General features: G+C 39.6%; 2 protein-coding genes across 2 annotated transcripts in view; one reads left to right on the top strand and one right to left on the bottom strand.

Annotated features, from left to right (window-relative positions):
* ints8 (integrator complex subunit 8) overlaps positions 1 to 6,262 on the bottom strand; it is a 69,599-nt gene extending 63,337 nt beyond the window's left edge. Inside the window, exons 1-3 of the mRNA XM_084422811.1 lie at positions 6,126 to 6,262; positions 5,493 to 5,628; positions 4,184 to 4,358 (exon numbers count right to left, since the gene is read on the bottom strand). Coding sequence (XP_084278937.1) covers positions 4,184 to 4,358; positions 5,493 to 5,622 — 305 coding nt within the window. The 5' untranslated portion in view covers positions 5,623 to 5,628; positions 6,126 to 6,262. The remainder of the gene's footprint in view (positions 1 to 4,183; positions 4,359 to 5,492; positions 5,629 to 6,125) is intronic.
* Positions 6,263 to 8,417: 2,155 nt separating this feature from the next.
* LOC311300414 (zona pellucida sperm-binding protein 4) lies at positions 8,418 to 15,752 on the top strand. The gene is made up of 11 exons (XM_084424660.1): positions 8,418 to 9,186; positions 9,274 to 9,392; positions 10,020 to 10,236; positions 10,363 to 10,485; positions 12,033 to 12,205; positions 12,629 to 12,726; positions 13,606 to 13,760; positions 13,861 to 14,038; positions 14,506 to 14,644; positions 14,728 to 14,802; positions 15,668 to 15,752. Exons 1-11 carry the CDS (start codon positions 8,925 to 8,927, stop codon positions 15,674 to 15,676), a joined length of 1,548 nt encoding a protein of 515 aa, XP_084280786.1. The 5' UTR covers positions 8,418 to 8,924; the 3' UTR covers positions 15,677 to 15,752.
* The last annotated feature ends 5,687 nt before the right edge of the window (positions 15,753 to 21,439 follow it).

Below are 21,439 nucleotides of genomic sequence, written 5' to 3'. Positions count from 1 at the left end.
TCTCTTACGAGAGGTTCTCTCGTATTGCGTAAGTTGCTTACGCTACGGGAACACCCTTGTCAACGCCGTGCGCGCCCAGCATCCACTGAATGAGTCCCAGGGAAAGCCCAGGGAACACGATAAGTGGGAGCCGGGCGGCCAACAGAATGGCTAGCGCATGTACATAAGCACACAGTAGGGAGTGCAGAGCGGCCCAGCCGGTCTGTACTGAAACTGACACAACCCTTTATAGTGCAGCTCAACCAGGAGAGCTAAATTGAACAGCAGTAGCCTGCGCACGAGAATGTGGGCCGGGCATACGCGCGACTTAGACTGATAAAAGTTTAGCCTGCAGGGCGGGAACTTCCAGGTTGTAAAACCTAACAAATGTAGAAGGGGAGGCCCAGCCCGCCGCCGTACAAATGTCATGAATGGAAATCTCGGTGGACCAAGCCCACGACGAGGCCATAGCTGTGTCTGAAACCGCTCACTCGTTCACTCATTCACTAATCCCTACATAGTGAATGGCAGTTGAGTGCACTACATCAGCAAAGAGTGAACGAAAATGAGTGAGCGAATTCGGATTAGCGAATTAGCGAATTATCACGCGCCAGAGAGCTCGGACAATTTCGTCATAAACATTACCTATCCATCTTTAATATTTCCTTTTTTGGCTGTATGAATTGTATGTAACAATTGTATGTATGTATTTTTCACGTATTGCGTTATTTGATAAAAAAAAAGATAATAAAAACACTTGCTTATCATATTTATTTACTTTTTAATTTTACATTTATATGTGAAAATAAAAGAGAACAAAACACTACACAGCACATTTGTTTATTCAAATATAGATATAACGGTATATATATAAATAAATAACCAGGCGTCTGGTCTTATAAATGATTGTTTTCTATCTCGCGTGCGCCGTTGCCATGGTGACATTTTTGTTTATTTTTCATTCGCGCTCTATTGTGGGAAATTGTGGGAAATAGTGTCTCAGCAAGTGTACATCGGATGTACACTCGAATTCAGAGAGGATTGTGGGTAAAAGTAGTGAACGAATGTAGGGAATGATGTCGTTCACTCAGAATTCGGACACCACTACAAAATGGCCGACACCCTAAATAGTGCACTATATAGTGGATAGGGAGCGATTTCAGACACAGCTCATGCCTCTAGTGGAGTGAGCTCTGATGCCCAAGGGGCAGTGCAGGTTTTTAGATGCGTAAGCAGCCGCAATAGCGTCCACTATCCAACTGGACAGACTGTGTTTCGAGGCGGCGAGACCCTTGGTGCGCCCACCAAACGAAACGAAAAGCTGCTCCGAGCGCCTGACAGCGGCGGAGCGCGTGATGTAATTTCTCAGTGCTCTGACAGGGCAGAGGAGGTTATTATCGACCTCGCTGCCGGATGCCGGCAAAGCTGAGAGAGAAATGACTTGCGCTCTGAAGGGAGTGCCCATCACTTTGGGGACATAACTGTGCCTCGGTTTGAGAATGACTTTCGAGTCATTAGGTCAGAACTCGAGGCACGCGGCGTTAACTGATAACGCGTGTAGGTCACCCACACGTTTGACTGATGACAGAGCTATCAGAAAAACGGTTTTGAGCGTGAGATATTTGAAATCCACAGTTTCTATCGGTTCAAAGGGATGCGCTTTCAAGGCCTCTAGGACCAGGGAAAGATCCCAAATAGGAACCGACGGGGGCCGCGGGGGATTCATCCTCCTGGCTCCTCTAAGGAAGCGGATGATGAACTCGTTCCTTCCTAATGCGCGGCCATGCGCAGAGTCGGCGAACGCTGAAATGGCCGCAACATACACTTTGAGCGTGGAGGGGGACCTGCCCATGTCCAACAGCTCTTGAAGGAAGCAAAGCACCCGCGAGACCCCACACGTATGTGGGTCCAAATCTTTGGTGGTGCACCACTTATCGAACACAGACCATTTCGACGCGTAGAGCCGTCTCGTAGAGGGAGCTCTAGACTGTGTGATCGTGTTCCCAACCCCTTTTGGCAGGTCAACGGGTATTCGTTGATTATCCATGCATGCAGAGACCAGCGCTCTGGATGAGGATGTCAGATCGAGCCGCGGGCTTGAGAGAGAAGGTCTCTCCTCACCGGGATCGGCCATGGGGCTGTGTCTGCCAGCCGCATTAACTCCGGGAACCACGTTTGATTCTCCCAGTGCGGGGCTATGAGGAGCACAGAGTGGCGCGCTTCCCTGATTCTCCCGATGACCTGTGGCAACAGTGAGACCGGGGGGAAAGCATACAGCGGGCCGCTGGGCCAGGTTTGGGCCAGCGCATCCTCGTTCTTTGAAAAGAACCTTGGGCAGTGAGCGTTGTCTTTTGACGCAAAAAGGTCGACTTTCGCTTTGCCGAAAAGGCGCCACAATAACTGGACTGTCTGGGGATGCAAGACCATTCCCCCGGGGGAACATTGTTCTCTGGACAGTCTGTCTGGACCATCGTTCAGGTGACCGGGCACATGCGCGGCTCTCAGCGAGCGCAGTGAGTGCTGAGCCCAAACGAGGAGGCGTTCCGCCAGGGAGCAGAGAATTTTGGATCTGACACCGCCCTGACGGTTCACGTAGGACACCACTGACGTATTGTCCGTGCGGACTAGTACATGGTGATCCCGCAGGTATGGGAGGAAGTGCTTCAGCGCATTCTCGACCGCCAGCATCTCTAGACAGTTTATGTGAAGGCGATTCTCCTGGTCTGACCAGAGGCCATAGACCGGTCTGCCCTCGAAAAGAGCCCCCCAACCTAGGTTGGAGGCATCTGTCGAGACAACTTTTTGGTGCGAGACAACTCCCATTGTCACCCCCGTGTGGTACCATTCGGCCGCCAGCCAGGGCTGCAGGGCTGAAACACAGCCCTGATTCACACTGATTGGCGAGCCGCCGGCAGTCCAGGCTCGGTGAGGCACTCGCGCTTTCAGCCAGCGTTGTAGCGGGCGAATGCGCAGTAAGCCCAGCTGGAGCACAGCTGCAGCTGAGGCCATATGGCCCAACATTCTCTGAAATGTTCTCAGCGGGACCCGGCTGCCTGTGTGGAAAGACGCGGCGAGATGTCGAATGCGGCGCGCGCGCTGCGTTGACAATCTAGCCGTCATAGCCACCGAGTCCAGTTCTATTCCCAGAAAGGAAATTGACTGACTGGGCAGTAATGAGCTCTTGGTCCAGTTGACCGAGAGACCCAGGCTTTCCAGATGGCTGAGGAGCGCTGTTCTGTGAGACATGAGCTCTGTCTCTGACTGCGCCAGTATCAGCCAGTCGTCCAGATAGTTCAATATCCGCATCCTTCTTCTCCGTCTTCTCAGGGGAGCGAGGGCCGCGTCCATGCACTTCGTGAATGTACGGGGTGCTAAAGACAGGCCGAACGGCAGGACGGTGTATTGATATACCTGACCGTCGACGGCGAATCTCAAGAATGGCCTGTGACGGGGTATAATCTGGATCTGTAAATATGCATCTTTCAGATCGAGAGAGATAAACCAGTCCCTCGGGCGAACCACGCCCCTTCTGGCGGGCTGTGACGCGTGAGGGCGCCAAGCGACCCCATTAGGCGTGACGTCACGCAAGGCTCAGTGGTAGGCTGCTGCAGTTGCCGCAGGGCAGCCAATGAGCACGCTAGATAGCCTGCTCTAGGTCTGCCTGCTGCTGCACTGCGTTGACAAGATTATAAAAATTAAGGATAATTTTTTGGCTTCATATCTCGAGAAAAGATGACTTTACCCGTAGCGTAAGCAACTTACGCAATACGAGAGAACCTCTCGTAAGAGAACCACTGGTTTCTAAGTTCATCCATTTTCGCAAAGCCAAACAAAGAGGTTTTGCTTTTGCATCGAAACACAGACAGTGTCCTCGACATGGTGACAACACTACAATTCACTGAAGCAGTCTTCTTTCTGCATGTATAGCTTTACATACAGTAATATCAAGTAATATCTGGACTTCGATAAAGACTTTTTGGCAGGTCTGGAGAAGTAACTTTGCAGATCTTATACACACACAAACAGATACATTACACACAAAAGTATCATATGACCCTTTAAGAAAATGTAAGTGGAAATCACTGTCACAATGGCCAAGGACTGCTTTGTGGGTGGCTGTTCTAAATTTGTAAACTTGCTATAAACCTCCAAAAAAAAAAAAAAAAATAATCAACACTAAATCAAACATTTTATCTGCACTCACCCTTTCTCTAGTATGTTCAGGTCCCATCTCAGGTGGGCGGCAACCTTAAGTGCCATTAGCTTCAGTGTGCGGTTCCTCCGGTTGTCCACTGGTGGCTGGACCTGGTTCTGCTCATTCACAGATGGTTTGGAGGCTTGCTCAAGAAACTGAATGATGAGCTGAACAGGAGATGGATCTGTGGAAAACATACACAATTCAATTCTAAATCTTATCTTAGGAAACTAAGGTTATCTGAACTTTTTTCTTTGTTGACATGAGGACCTGTGGAAACTGTCAACATAAAAGAGCATTTGCAGCTAATTTTACTTCTGTATTTTGACACGATGTATCCAAGTAAAACAGCACATTCAATAACTTAAAGGCAGGACTTGATTTTTTTCAATGCAGAATAGATTTGGATGGTGAAAATTGACTGTATATGACATACAGTTGCAGGGGAGGGGCTTAAAACTAATTTGACATCAGCTGAAACATTAAGCATTAGCAGACATGAAGACAAGTTAACATGCTGACCATACAGTGTGACATACAGTGCACTTTTTTTACTACAGTGAAGTCCTAATAATATGCAATCTCCTTCGAACAACGTTAGAGGATTTCTTTGTCTTTTTCAGAAAAATTTCTGAAGAGACTCAATCGCTTTATACGATATGATGAACATTGAATTTAGGCTTTTATACACATGAACATTCATCAACACATCAGTTGCAGTAAACCAACGGAAGCTCAAGCATGTTCGCTTGACATGCAAGAACCATTGAGGTTGATTCTCGTGTAACGCAGCACTTTTGAGCTTCAGCAAGAACCAATGAGGATCATTCTCGTGTTATGCAGCACTTTGGAGCTTCAGCAAGAACCAATGAGGATCATTCTAGTGTTATGCAGCACTTTTGAGCTTCAGCAAGAACAAATAAGGTTTGTTATCGAGCATCAAGCAGGTCTGGTTGAGCTTCTGTTAATATTTGCTGATCAATGTTTTTATGTGAACAAAAGCCTAAATTCAATCTGTAAATGAATACAATTTTACGATCTCTTTCTTAACTTTTTGAAGCGTCAAAGTTTCAGTTGCATAGATGTCTATAGAGGGACAGAAAGCTCTCAGATTTCATTAAAAAATATATATATATTTTTTTTTTTTTTCAAAGATGAACAAAAGTCTTATGGGTTTGGAACAACATGAGGGTGAGTTATCAATGACAGAATTTTCATTTGTGGGTGAACTAACCCTTAAGTATAAGTATATAGTCTGAAATGCTAATTCATTTACAAGCAAGCAACTCCATGGTCCGTTTTTTAGCGTATAAGATACCTGGATGAGGGCCCTGTAAGTGCTGCTCCAGTAATGATGGATCAAGCAGAAACTCAAACCAGGAGGTCTGTGGTGGGGTGCAGGGCCGACTGCCAGTCACCGCCTCCCGGTCTGCAGCTTCAGCACTCATTCTAACCTGCAGAGAAACATCAGTGTATACAGCACATAACATTCAGTACATAAAGCATATTAACTCTGCCTCAAAATATAGTGAGCTGATGAACTAAACAGTATTTTGGGGTTTGAGATTAGAATGCATATGCCCAAAAATTATGTATAGTATAGGTAGACATCTCACTAGGTTTTGGCACACAGTCCATGTCTGTGATGTACTGGATTACATCTTTGAGCTTTTAATTGCAATCATGTTGTTATTTCATTACGTTTTAGAAACTGAAAATCATTAACGATAGAGATATTGGTGACAGTAAGGTTAAGATTTACTAGTATCAGGCTCGTGTTAACTGTTCAGGGCTACGTTTCCCAAAAACATAGCCATCAGCCTAAGTAGACCATATATAACTACTGTCATCAAAGGTCTCTACGATCAACTTAGCTCACGATGCTTTTGTCTTTGATCAGTCCCACCGAAAGAGACACTCTGTTTTTACCCTTTACTGCATTATCACTCACCTGTTTAGAACGTCTGAATAAATAATATTATAGATATCACAATCTGTTTATATCATATTAATACAAGACGTCAATGAGTTTTTCTTCATTGTAGAGAGTCTGTGAGAGACTAAACGAAACAGCGCCGCTAACTGTGCAGGCGGTTGTCTTCTTCTTTCGATTTATTGGCGGTTGGCAAGCAAATGTATTGTGCATTTCTGCCACCTTCTGAGATGGAGTGTGGAGCATCAATAAATTAATAAATAATACAAAGCATCAATAAATAATAATAATATAAAAGAAAATTTAAAAAAGACTAAATAAATCAATAAAAAGGAAAAATGTAAATATGTACACTACCGTTCAAAAGTTTGGGGTCAGTAAGTTTTTTTATGTTTTTAAAAGAAGTATCTTCTGCTCACCAACTACACCAAGGCTGCATTTATTTGATTAAAAAAAAAAAAGTAATATTTAGAAATATTATGACAATTTAAAATGACTGTTTTCTATTTTAATATATTTTAAACTGTAATTTATTCCTGTGATCACAGCTGAATTTTCAGCATCATTTACCAGTCTTCAGTGTCACATGATCCTTCAGAAATCATTCTAATATGATGATTTGATGCTCAAGAAACATTCATTATTATTATCAATGTTGAAAACAGTTGTGTAAATTTTTTTTTTTTTTTTAATTCTTTGATGAATATAGAAAGTTCAAAAGAATGCCGTCATGTGACACTGAAGACTGAAAATTCAGCTTTGATCACAGGAATAAATTACAGTTTAAAATATATTAAAATAGAAAACAGTCATTTTAAATTTTCATAATATTTCACAATATTACTGTGTTTTTTTTTATCAAATAAATGCAGCCTTGTGAGCAGAAGATAGGGTAGAGTGGGGGAAAACGCCCCCCTTAAGGAAAATGTGACATTACAGTTAAACAAAACATAAATGTGACTAGAATTGCCATCCCGGTTTTGAGTGACAATGGCAAGGAGTTATTCACCAAATATTAAAATTGCTCAGCCTTCATAATTAATTAGTATTTTCACTGAAAAATATTTTTGTACAAAGGGGGCGTTTTGCCCCAGCGGTGGGGTAAAACGCCCCCCAAGGTGGGGTAAAATGCCCCCTTTCTTACGAACCAGTTTGCTTCATAGATCAACAGCAAAATTAACAGACAATAGTTTTTAATCTCTAAAAGTAAAAGGCAAGTAATGTATCAACATGTATATATATTAATATTTATTTCAGCAATGTCCAAAATAGCCAAATTTAACTACCTTCCATCAGTGAGCTAACTTTGCTAGCAAGCTAGCTAGTTAATGCTCACTTGAGGTAATTTTTTCATGTTTTGTTCAAATATTTTGATTTTACCACCTAGTTATACTGCATTAAGTGTAAAACAAAGGATTTGATAGACAGAAATATTTTATTATAGTAATTATGATAGAGAGAAACTATGCCCCCAGGGGGGCGTTTTACCCCGTAGCGTAGGGGGCGTTTTACCCCACAAGCTATGACTTTAAAAAAAAAAAAAACTTTTTTTTTTAAATATAATTATATTCCTTATAAATAGCATATGATCTCAAACTACAGACTTCACTATTCATCTATCATACACTGTGATATCCTGCAGAACAATATTCTCTTAAACACTTGTTTACAAATATCTGAAAATTATAGCATTTACTATGTAATCCTCTTCTCTTCAAATATGTCGCTGGTGTCAGCTTCTCCATAGAGATTTGTATATCCCCGTTATCAACGTAGTGCATAGCAACAGTAAAAATGTATCTTGAACACTTTTAGTGGTTATTTTGGGAAAAACAGGGGGGGGGCCTTTTACCCCAGGGGGGCGTTTTCCCCCACTCTACCCTACTTCTTTTAAAAACATTACAACATCTTACTGACCCCTAACTTTTGAACGGTAGTGTATTTTCACACATGGGTTAGTAAAGTTCAACGTATGTAACCTACATACCATACTTGTTGTTCAGGCTTTTAGATTCAAAGACTGCAATCTTTTTTATGAATAATTCAGATCAAGACCGTTCAAGGAATGTTGCAAATAATCTTAAGCGGACTTAGCAGAAATAGATTTTAAAGATAATATGGAAAAGTGTAACATACGAATACTTTTGAACAAAGCAACATCTTTAGGAAACAACATGGAAGTTAATTCATGGTTGTTTTTAAACAACAAAACGTGTTTGTTTTGGTATTGTGTGAAGCACGTGGCTGAAAACGCCCGTTTCCACTGATTGGTCAACCAAACATCAAACCGTGCAGTTTCCTCAGTTTCGCGCAGCAGAGAACAGAATGTCATTCGCTGCAGTTGTACTGATTCTTAAAGCGTTTATTGCTGCATTTCATCTATTTCTCATCAAACAACCAGACTAATGAATGACTCGACACAAACCTTACCGGGGCTGAGCCTAGAAAGCTTTCTTCTGTGAAATATTAGTATCATATTATGTTTCGCTTCTTCACCCACAACTACATATTTGGCAATCGTATGTTTTATTTAGCTGACCAACTATCAAAATATCTGTGTGGGAAAGCTGCGCGATGGCACTGCGTTCCGAGTTTTCAGACACATTAAAATAATGAATTCTAATTAGGTCAGGTCGTTTTTTCAACAAAGGCCTTTTGTTTTGTTGAGAAATGCGTCACGTGACCTAATTCATATTCAGCTAATTATAGGAACTGGTGGAGACAGGTGTTTTGAATGAAGCAACACTTTTAATTATTTGAATTTTGCAGCATTGCTCTTTATTCTCCATCCCATCTTTTGCTGCGTTTTAGGCACACATGGCTTGGCAGGGAGTGAAACCAATCATTTTGTTTTTGTGCTACATTGATTTGTGTCTATCACAGATTTCAAAGCCGATCTCTTCTTTAGATAATTTTTCAGGCGTAGATTATGATTATTCTGATGGTGAAGCTAATAAATCAGAAGTGCTGGCTAAAAACAGTAAACATAAAATGAAATCGGAGGTGGCAGTTTACTGTAATAATAATACTATGAAAGTGATTTTGCCCTCTGGTTCTCTCAGTCAGGTCAAAATCTTGGGTAAGTATTTAGTAGCCTATAGCAATTGTTTATTTTCATACATGTCATTTTAATTGGTATTTAATTTTTTTGCATAAATATTTTCAGGTTTTGCAGTGATTGAATCTGTGCTTGAGGCCCCAGTGGCCTGTGGATACTCTCTGACACAAGGCCATGGACGTAATAATTTGGTTGTTGACTACACTGGCTGTCACGTCACCTTGGAGGTATTTAAGTTATGGAAACATTTCTGCTCTTGAAGTTCACATCAAGTCAGCTATTATAGTAGTCATTTATTCACTCCTACGTCGTTCCAAACCTGCATGCTTTTCTCTCTTCTGTGAAACACAAGATATTTTGAAAAATATTTTGTTGTTGGTGTGTTTAATTGTTTATTTTACATAGTGAATGTCAATGTAGTTTGAACCCTATTGACTGCCAAAATTGTGTTCCACAGAAGAAAGATTAACATTATTGGCAGACGCTTTTTATCTAAAGTGAGTAGGTTTGGTTAAAAGCTTACAAAAGATATGCATAGAGGTATGACACAACATGACAGGTGAACAATCTTTGTAACTTTGTACACATTCATGGTCCTGTTGTAAATGGTTTCCTGTCAGTGCATGTTATTCTAAAGAAAAAAGGTAATGGCAAAATGGAATGTCTTGATGCACCTGTGAAACAAATGGTCTTTTTCTTTTGATGTCCAAGCACTCTTATTTTTCACCTCTCCTTAATCCAAGCACCTCTCAACTAATCTTAAATTCTGCCCTATACTTTCCTACCTAAAATATTAGTTGCAAATGCAGTTTCATGTTGCACCCGGCTTTCTCTCATGATTGTTCTGTCTTTAGGACGGCTATTATACCCTGAGGGTCCTCTATCCAAATGAAGCTGGAAAGTTGGATGTCGCTACATTGTCTTGTGATGCAAAACAAAGTCTTACTGCTTCCCTAAAACGGCTCAATGTGCAGTCAGATCAGACGTGTGCGAAACTACCGCCTGCACAACCTTCTCAATCATCTCCCCAATCCCCACCAAACCTGCTGCCGCTGAACGGCAAACCAGTTGGTGAATGTGAAACTCACTCTTGAACATTTATAACTTTGCATTGCTACATTCCAGCTTTAACTTCTTTGAATTTGAAGTCCTGCTTCTTTCCTCAAATTAACTCCACTTTTCTTGTTTTCATTTAAGGCTGCAGCATCTCTGCCGATCAGAGAGTGTCGTGTAGCACTTCAGGTATAACGCAAGAGGAGTGCCTGACCATAGGATGCTGTTTTGATGCAATGACCTCAGTCTGCTACTATCCCATGGATGGTGTGTTCTTTCTTATATACTTCACAGCTAAAACTGTAATGTGAGAAACTAGCGTATATTAAGGCAAGTCAGTTTTACAAGTAACAACAATGGTACCATGAATTCAAGTCGTGTGTGTTATTTTTTTATTTATTTTTATTTTATTTTATTTTATTTAAAGGAACACTCCACCGTTTTTTGAAATAGGGCTTATTCACATTCTTTCATACATTTAGATAGGTGGGTAAATGCATTTTTGTCTCAGTGCATGCATTGTTTTAGTTTGACAGGGTCGGCGCTAGCTTAGCTTAGCACAATGAATGGAATCCTTTGTTGCCAGCTAGCATGGCCTGAGTAAAAGTGAAAAAAAAAAAAAAACACCACGTAATTACTTGTGGCCTGCGTATTCACAACGAGTACAAATAGCGATGCATATTAACACTAGGCGATTTCCTAGGTAGATATTGACTTGGGACTATATTAGGGGGAAGCACAGGTGAAGCACTGCTGCTTAGGCGAAGCACTGCTACTTGGGCGCAGAGATATCACGCAACGCATGAAATCCCACGACTTCCGTCAACATCTGCCTAGGAAATCGCCTAGTGTTAATATGCATCGCTATTTGTACTCGTTGTGATTACGCAGGCCACAAGAAGTAATTACGTGGGTTTTTTTTTTTTTTTTTTTTGGATCACTTGCCATGCTAGCTGGCAACAAAGGATTCCATTCATTGTGCTAAGCTAAGCTAGCGCCGACCCTGTCAAACTAAAACAATGCATGCACTGAGACAAAAATGCATTTACCCACCTATCTAAATGTATGAAAGAATGTGAATAAGCCCTATTTCAAAAAACGGTGGAGTGTTCCTTTAAGGTTGGTCCACTTAATGCACATGTGACAATTTATTTCCTTTATCCTTACAGTTGAAAGGAGAGACTTCCATTCTACAGCTGCCATATTGATTGTTAAATTGTTGTTTCCCTACAGGTGGCATTACAAACCCATACATTTGACATGTTCCAAGGAGTCAGGGTTTTCTGCTTTGCTTTCAAATTTGGCCTGTTTATTTTCCTCGTACTTAAACACCTGAATTTGATACGTTTATGTTCTGATTAACCGATTTGGTAGTTCAGTAATTGCATTAAATTACTGCTATACCGCCATGTACTAAAGCATAGAATTCTCTAGAAACTTCTCTTAAACTCATGATTTTGAGAAGGATTTGCTGGATTATACAGATGAAGAACCAATCGTATTGTAGACAAATTATGTAATGAATCATGTCACCTTTGCCATGATCCTATTCTATAAAAACTGTTGTATTTTTACTGGTGGGATTCTTTTTTCCAAGGAAAGAGTGTGTGGAATGCCCTTATGGACATGTTGTGGTTTGAGTGTTTTATGCAAATATCTAACCTTGTGCATGCGGTCGCTCATTTAGAATACTACAAATTTATTAGCATTGAAACAAGGCTATGGTTAGTCCATGTGCTTACCCACTTGTGAATAAAAAAATTAGTTTTGACATTTGACAAATTTGGACATTTGTCTCGACTTTGTTTTCCCAGAATGCACTGCTGATAAGAATTTTGTGTTTGCTGTTCACAATGATTTCACAAACTTCCCTGTGAACCCCATGAGCTTGATTGTTGCTGGGAAGACTGGTTGCAAACCTGTTATCTCCAACAAAGACTTGGCCATCTTCAGATTTTCTGTCACTGAGTGTGGAACACGTTCTTATGTAAGTATTTTGCCTTAGAAGCATCATCTTTGGGGGCGTGACTCACTCACCCGGACTGTCCTGCCCCCTCAGTCAAAAGGAATGTGAAAATAAATTAATAATGACATGGATTATTTAAACTGATTATTTCATGGACATGAGTTAAATGTTCAAATATATTGGCTTAGGCAATTTTCCTTTGTTTTGTTATAGTAATATTTTTCAATGCTCTGACATCTGTATTTTCTCAGTAGCTTTTGGTTTCATAGTTTTGGTAGCAACAGGTTTATTTACGTGAATGAGCCACATATTTTTTCTATCTGGGGATACGTTGCGTCACGTTACGCCCCCTTTGTTACTTCAGACCCCCTTGCTGGCTCTGCCTTGTACATTGATTTAATTGGTTGATTGAAAGAAATGAGAACAACTGTCTTTTTACATCAGGTCATAGGCGAGACGACAATTTACCTGGCTGAGGTACAGGCCCTCATCAGAGTTCGCAACCTGAAGTATGGTGTGATCTCCAGGGATAACCCTATCAGGTTTTTGAAAATAAATTCTTTAAAAAAAACTAAAAAAACACACATTTTCAATGTACATTCCAGGGGCCTATACCATAAAGCTGGTTTAGGTGGATAGCCAGGTATGTTTCAGTTTAGTCTGATCCAACCTTGAGTTTTAGGCAGCATGAAAGTGGCTTATAGCGGTGTTCATTGCCATAGTTGTGCTCCGTGGCTAACCTGCTCTGAGGCAGGTTATGTTCTAGGTAAGAAATCAAGCAAAGTGACACCTCTGATGAAATGAGATCTTTGTATACTTTATCAAGTGCATAAACTAACTTAACAACTTGCACTGATATAGCAAGCTATTTTCTTCTTGATGTGTAAATGTATTTATGTATTTTATAATCTTCAATCTCTTAATCTTTGAATCTTGCTGATTCTCTTGAAGTGAATCACAGTTTTTCCTGTTTCAAGGCATGTTATTGGTGTAACACTTTCATGTGTAAATGCTCCATGAACTCAGGATCAAAGCCTGAGTTGATAGAGAAAGTTGATGAATGGCTTATGATTAATCCTGTAACACAAACCAACTCAGTTTCAAGTTGACAACCAGTTTTTTTTCAACCACCATCATGGTATAGGCCCCTGGTCTTTTAGTGCATGGTTTCAACTTCCAAACCTTTGTAATATTTCATCACAGTAGTAACTTACTAAAACAACAATCTTCCTTTTCAGCTGATTTCACCTTGATCACATGGGTGGTCCTGCCCTACCTTTTTTCTTGTTTGAGCCGTTTCACACGTATGCCACAATATTGAAGAAAACACTTTCGCTACTTCTGTTTCATGTTAGCTTTAATTAAATGGCTATGTAAAGATTGTTTCAGTCTCATTTTTCCCTTTATTTTGTGCTCCTTAGACTGATGGTTGAATGCCGCTACCAGAAGGATTCAGCTGATCCTTTGCTTTCCAGGCCTGTGCTTGCCAGTGCAGGGTACATGGTTAGGAGTCCCAGTCTTCCTCCATACCTGCTCTCTGAAGGACTGTTTGGAGTTCAGCTTTTGATTTCTGAGGGTGAAGCTCTATAGTGGTCAAGCTGGTTGCTCTAGTTGATCAGAATAGTGACTTTAGAATGTTTTATATTTTCTTTTCATTTTCTCCTTTATCCTTGCAGATGAGACTTTCACCAAGTTTTATCCACAGTGTCATCAGCCCCTACATGTTCTTTTGGGGAAGCCTGTATATCTGGAATTGCGTCTGAGATCTCCAAAACCTACAGCTACTCTTCTAGTTCACTACTGTGTGGCCTATCCACGCTCTGCTAAGAGTGCCCTGGTTCTGCTTTTTGAGGGGTAAGAACCTACATTTTAAATTTGATGTAAATTTGATACATTTTGATGCAGCATTGAATTGAGTTGAGGATGCAGATTTGATCTTGAAATAGAATTTTAGAATGATGTCGCTTATGCAATGAGTAGAATTTTTAAACCGATGAACATTTAATGTATTGGTTGTAAGCCCAGTTTGAAAGCTAAAAATAAAATGTAAAATTTTTGAATGTGTCTGTCAGTAGATGCATAATTGTTCGAAATGCCACCTATAGAAATTTCTACTTTTAGATTTAGTTAACTTCAATAACTTCTGTAATTCCTGTGAACTTGCTTGAATTTCAGTTCAGTAAACTTCTTTTGAAATGATAGGCTGCTAAGAACTTGATATGCATACTTAGAAGTTTTGCATATCTCAGATATCTTTTTTTTTATTCATGATTGAGCCTTTGATAATGAATTTCTTTTCTTTCTTTTTTTTTTTTTTTCAGATGCCCCAATCCTCTTGACTCGGGCAATACCTCCATACTTTATGTGAAACATCTGCCTCAGAATCAGTACCAGCGTCGCTTTGAGATTAAAGCGTTTCAGTTCATGGATTTGTCCACCAATAAATATCTCAATGAGGAGGTAACTACTAGACAAAACACATGATCAGAATCATGATTTGGTAAGGCAACCTGATGGTTCCTGTGTTTCCTCCCTGCAAACAGATTTACTTCATGTGTTCTACTGAAGTGTGCATGCCCTCTGGGTCGCCCTGTGCAGAGACCTGTTTTGATGGAAAGGTGTGTACACAAGGTTGTGCAAAATTTGTATACATTATAGGCAAGCTCACACTACAGGACTGCAAAACTACCTGAATTGCTGTGGTGCTCACTGTAAGGGTTTCTTATCTGTAGCAGAGCGCAACGCTGTTGAGTTGCACAAACTGAAAGAGCTTTGGTCAAGAGGCAGTCTCGACCAACATCGAATAAATGCTATATTAATGCTAAATGCTAACAATAAGGTTCATTAATGTATTAATTAACATGAACTAACAATGAGCAATACATTTGTTACAGTATTTATGAATCTTTGATGTTAATAAAAATCCAGCTGTTCATGTTCGTTCACAGTGCATTAACTAATGTTAACAAATACAACCTTTGATTTTAATAATATATTAGTAAATGTTGAAATTAATATAAACTAAGATTAATAAATGCTGTAGAAGTATTTTTCATTCTTAGTTCATGTAAACTAAGGTAGTTAACTAATGAACCTTATTGTAAAGTGTTTCCAAAAAAAATTCTCACATAAATTAATGCACGAAATTTGAGACTGAGATGTTTATACCATCTGCAATGTGATTGACTGGATTAGTTCCACGTTGTTGCATCGTACAAACTAAAAGCTCATGTGGCCTGTTGGATCTTATCATAGCGTCTGTGACTGCTCGAGACTGGCTCAGATCATGTCACTGCTAATAATTAACAAGTGCTGATTTGGCCAGGATCCGGGGGTTTTGTCACAGACCTTGGAAATCTCTGTGACGGCAAAATCTGGCCAAAAGTCATGTATTGTAAGCTTGCCTTAAGTCACTCAAATGTTCATGGATTACAACGAATTATTTCTTTTGTCTGCAATCTGATATTGTTCATTTTGTTGTAGTCTCAATGAATAAGGCCCAGGTGAGCCACTGGCAGTTGGAGTGTGTTTGTGCTGTCTAACTTGGAATAAATTTTTTTTATCTCTATCTGTGCAAGATGTAAATTTCTAGCAAGTACCTAAGACTAAAGCATCTAACTGTCCAGGGATGTAAACATATCAGCAGTGAAACGGGTGACAAAGATGTGAACTTGGGTGTTCTGGGCACATGCTCCCCGGGGAAGAAAGATGTTTATCAGTTTTATATAATCAAGTGATATTATATAGAAACCTCACTTGAACAAGCTGAGAACTTGAGCTCAAAATACTAGAAACTGTTAGCATTGAAACATCTTTTAACATTGCCTCTTTTTAGCATGGCCTTGTTTTATAAATTGTTACCTGTAAATTTAAGTTTTAAGATTTGTAGGTAAAAATTAATCAACTGTCATTTAGTCAGTTATGGTAACTGATCATTATCAATTTTGTACCGTGCTTTGTTGCATAGTGAATGTAAAGCTACAGATACTGGAGGAAATATGTATTCCAATAATATGGAAATACGCAAGCAACAATTAATTAGGTTCAAGCGTTTAAGACCATAAATTATCAATGATCAAGAATAGGCTAAAACAAGACTACTTAATACACCCTAAGCATGCTCACACACGTTGTAGATACAGATGTTTGAAATAAAAGATGGTAACAAAATGTTTATTCCAAATCTCCTCTGTTTAACATTTTCAGGGTTCACAATAATTGTGGCACAATTGTCAAAACTGAGAGCTCAGTACAAATGAAGTGATAAACTTGGACACAATGTGATTTAAGTGTTATAATAGTGATTTTATGTCTAAATATGAATGCAAAAGCAAAACTTGAGAAAAATAACTTTATTAGTAAGTAGAATTACAATTAGAGCTGCAAGCATTTATCGGGGTTCAAGCAGTTAAGGCCTTTAAGCACAAAAGCATCAAAAGACATCAAGTTTTATTTAGCAAGCATGTAACCACTGAAATCATAGATGGAAAAGACCATGTTCTAGCAAGATTTACCATAGTTTATCATGATTTACCATGGTTTACCATGATTAACCCTGTTCTAGCATAGTTTACCATGATTTTACCATGATTTTATCTTAGTTTACCTTGATTTACCATGTTCTAGCATGATTTACCATGCTATACCACATTCTAGCATGATTTACCATAGTTTATCATGATTTATCATGGTTTACCATGATTTACCATGATATACCACGTTCTAGAATGATTTACCAGGATTCTAGCATGATTTACCTTGATACACCACACTCTAGTATTATTTACTATGATTTACCATGATTCATCACATTACTAGCAAGTATGGGACGTGTCAGTGCAAATGAAGTGATAAACACTGACAAAATATGATTGTTATAATAGTTATTGTTATATAAGTGATTTTTTTTTTTTAGTGTCTAATTATGAATTCGAAAGCACATGTGAAAAGACTTCATTAATAAGTAGAATGGCCAGCAGAGGGCACTAGAAGACCACTTATTGGCTCCGTTTCACTTTAACCTTCATGATTTTCACCAGTTTTCTGCACTAAAGCAAACCAGTTTTTCCATGTTAACTCAATAATACATACACACACACACACACAGAGAAAATGTTGTTGTTTTTTTCAATGCTATTGGGATATGTCATTATGAAAATATATTTGAATGGTCTATAAACATTTCACAAAGTCTTTGTAAACTATTAATCATATGATTCAGAATTTATTCAGAAACCTAAGATTACACGCACACATTCTGTTGTAGACACAGACATTTGAACTATATGATGTGATCAAACTGTTTACTGCAATTCTCCTTCAGGATTCACATTTCTCAATGTGAGACAATTGTCAGTAGTAATACTTCAATAGATGAATTTTCACTAAATGTGATTGTAAATGTTAAAAGTGATTTTATAAAGTCTAAATATGAATTATAGAACAATGTTAAAGGGTTAGTTCACCCAAAAATGAAAATTCTGTCAGTAATTACTCACCCTCATGTTGTTCCAACCCCGTAAGACCTTCGTTCATCTTCGGAACACAAATTAAGATATTTTTGATTAAATCTGAGAGCTGGCTCACTCCTCCATAGGCTTCTAAGACACTATAACTTGCTGGCCCAGACAATGTGTTAACAGGGTTCTCAAGTCTCACGCATTGGCCGTGAGACACACGCAATTCAACCAGTTCACACGCTCACACGCCACACCGTGTATTTCTCACGCTGAAAAGGCAATGCCAACCAAGTTGTCCTGCAAGCTTTATATATAACGTTGTATACGAGGCGCAGGCACACAAAGTGTAGTTTCCTGCCGCCAGCACGTATCTCGGCCAGATTGCGTTCGTTACATAGATGCGCAAACCATAGGCGCGAACACACGGAAGTTGACGGAAAATTCTCGGCCGCCGTACGTTCGTTACTAAGTAACCAACAACATCACGCGAACACACGTCTTGATGGAGAAGGTAAGTTGGAATTAAGAAAGCTCGTCTAACATTTTTAGGCCAGAACATTAATAAATGTTATCAAGGCGTCAAAATGTGCAACAAACACTTACAACACAAAACACATTTCATAAGCTGGAGTGTGTACTCTTGTGTACACACACACACACATGTAGTGTTTTAATTTTTTATGGGGACTTTCCATAGACATAATGATTTTTATACTGTACAAACTGTATATTCTATTCCCTTACACTAACCCTACCCCTAAACCTACCCATCACAGAAAACTTACTGCAAAAAACTTTTCAAAAAAACATAACTTTTTTGATTTATAAGCCGTTTTCCTCATGGGGACCAAAAAATGTCCCCACACGAACAAGGATTTCGGATATTGCCATCCTTGTGGGGACATTTTGTCCCCATAATGTAAGGTTTACCAGGCCACACACACACACACACACACACACACACACCTTAATACTATGTCATTTGTTCACAATGTCCCACCACACAATAAATCATTATACCATTACGACTAGATACATTCAAAATGCAAAAAGATTTGTTTTTCCAAACTGTTTGGAGCAATTTGTTATATTTTTGTATATTTGTAATTTTGAAATATAACATTAAAGAGTATATTTGATGTGATTAATTGCTCTGTCATTTATCAGATTTACCAATTGTTATAATTTCAATTTGTGCTGGTTAATTATGAACAATGGGTAAAATTGGGGGGCGGGGACGGACGGGCGGGGGCGGGGCTCCATTAGGGCTCCTCCCCTAACCGCATGTGATCTCACTCCAAGCTTTTGATAAAACTTGAGAACCCTGGTGTTAAAGACATCGTTAATATAGTCCAAGTGACTCCAGTGGCTCAATCTTAAGTTTATAAAGCGACGAGAATACTTTTTGTGCGCAAAAACAAACAAAAATAACGACTTTATTCCACTTTTCATTTCCTTCTCTCTGGGCCTCGAGTCTTTTCACGTAGTGTTTAAGCGTAGCGCGTCTGTGTTGCACGTCACCAGGTATCACACACATGACCAGCGTCGCCCAATAGTGAGCCTACGTGGTGACGTGCAACACAGACGCGCTACGCTTAAACACTACGTGAAAAGACTCGAGGCCCAGAGAGAAGGAAATGAAAAGTGGAATAAAGTCGTTTTTTTTGTTTGTTTTTGCGCACAATATGTCACATATGCTCACCAATTTTCCTGAAGTTCTGAATTTTTGTTTAGGTTTTATAGGCTTTTGAGTGTATTTTGCAACGCCCATTTTCTAAATGACCCTATTACAGCCATCCAAATGCAAAAGTTCAACTTTTTTTTTGATAATTATTGATCTAGAGAGTCCAGAGAATTGCCCTAGACTGGTCTGGTTCTGATCGGGCGAAAAACCTAGGACTAGTTCGCAAAAGTAGGTTTTTAACATGTTCGCGAATATTTAATGAACGGTTTGATTGACAGCAATGGTTCTTGAGGCAAAGTTGTTAATCATGAGGAGATCTATCAAATGATATGCTTATTGTGTCGATGTGTGTAACACCACGTGATTACAGAGGGCGTAAACCTTGTTAGCGCCAACTAGTGGCCGATTTCTTTCTAAATTCTTACAGACCTCTAGGGCCATGAGTCGAACATGCCCATCGAGTTTCGTTCCGATCGGCCTCTGTTAACCTTGTCTTATTGGTGCTCAAATTTCATTGGCCGACGGCGGCCATGTTTTTTGAGATACGCCAATGTCCTCATGCTGAAGGGCCAACTAGTCTCTCCCTATGGAGGATCCCTTTCCCACTCTACAGATAACGCGTCGTCGGGAAAACTCAATTTGCGTATCTACCCCGAATTGATAAAATAAAATAAAATTCTGAATCAAAACTATAAGGAAACACCAGTAATTTGTTTAGGTTTGGTTTGTAGGGAATTCCAAACCTGCACACATATATTCAAACGCACATAACTATAGAACCCGTTCTTAATGCGCATCTGAACGCCATCAGCGTTTCTCACAGGTTCGCGTTTAAAGTCTGTGTAGAGAGAATGGTGTCGTCTTGGTGGCCCTAATTTAAAAACAAATGATCGTTGCGACGGAAGCGAATCAATCAAAACTAACTTTAGCTGGAAAATAACTTTATTAAAGAACCGCTATAAAGCCAAAACAATCTTACGTTAAATTATACATTTATCTCTGTAAAGCTGCTTTGAGACAATCTACATTGTTAAAAGCGCTATATAAATGAAAATGACTTGACTTGACTTGACTCATAGATATACATGGGGCCTTGGACCAAGACACTGCATACCAATTTTCAAGTAATTTGGACTAACGGTCAGGTGGTCATAGCCCTTTTCATGTTTTTTTTTTAATGTTATAGCGCCACCTAGTGCTCAATCGTCGTTTTTTTTTTTTTTACTGTCACCTCATACTGAGCTCATACATATGTGTACCGAGTTTGGACGAGTTATAGCCATTTTAGTAAAATTAGCTCCGCCTCCTGCGAACGTTTTGACGCCTCTTAGCAACTGTGGATCGAAATTTCAATTTCAATACATTTCTGCACTGGTTTGGTTCCGATCGGGCGAAAAACCAGGGACTAGTTCGCAAAAGTAGGTTTTGGACAAAATCCAATATGGTGGAAAAATTTGCATACCGGAAATGAAATCCTTGAGGCCAATTTTGTTCGGCTTGAGCCAAGGATTCCAATGATATAAGACACTTGAGTCTGTGACAAACGGTTAATGAGATTTAAGAAAAAAATTGAATTTTGTTTTTGTTTTTTTGCACTGTAGCGCCACCTATTGGCCAATCTGGGTCATATTCTCTGAACCTCTCCTCGATTTTTGTACTACCTTCTGGCAAAGTTTCAAGTCTCTAGCACTTATGGTTTGGGCTGCACGATGCATTTTACGGCAGAAGAAAAATAATAATAATTAAAGCTGCAAGCAGCATTTATCGGGGTTCAAGCAGTTAAGGCCTTTAAGGCCTTTAAGCACACAAGCATCAAAAGACATTAAGTTTTATTTAGCAAGCATTTAACAACTGCCATCATAGATGAAAAAGTACATTTACAGCCTATACAGGCAGTTTACCATAGGAAATATATGGTTTTAAAGCGTTTTTACAGTTATAGCACCTTTTGCCTGAGTCTTCTTATAGTCTTGCCTGATCTCCACCACTTTTATTAGTAGTACTCAAAGTGTGCCCATATATATGTGTCAGATTTGTTGTAAATATGTAATTTTGATAAGGAGTTTAGACAATTATATTCAGTGGCGTAACGAGCCAACACCGGGCCCTTAA

Source organism: Rutilus rutilus, assembly GCF_951802725.1.
Source record: "Rutilus rutilus genome assembly, chromosome: 11".
Taxonomy (NCBI): Eukaryota; Metazoa; Chordata; class Actinopteri; order Cypriniformes; family Leuciscidae; genus Rutilus; species Rutilus rutilus.
Note: the sequence above shows the minus strand (reverse complement) of the source record. Positions and strands in the feature narration are given on the sequence as shown.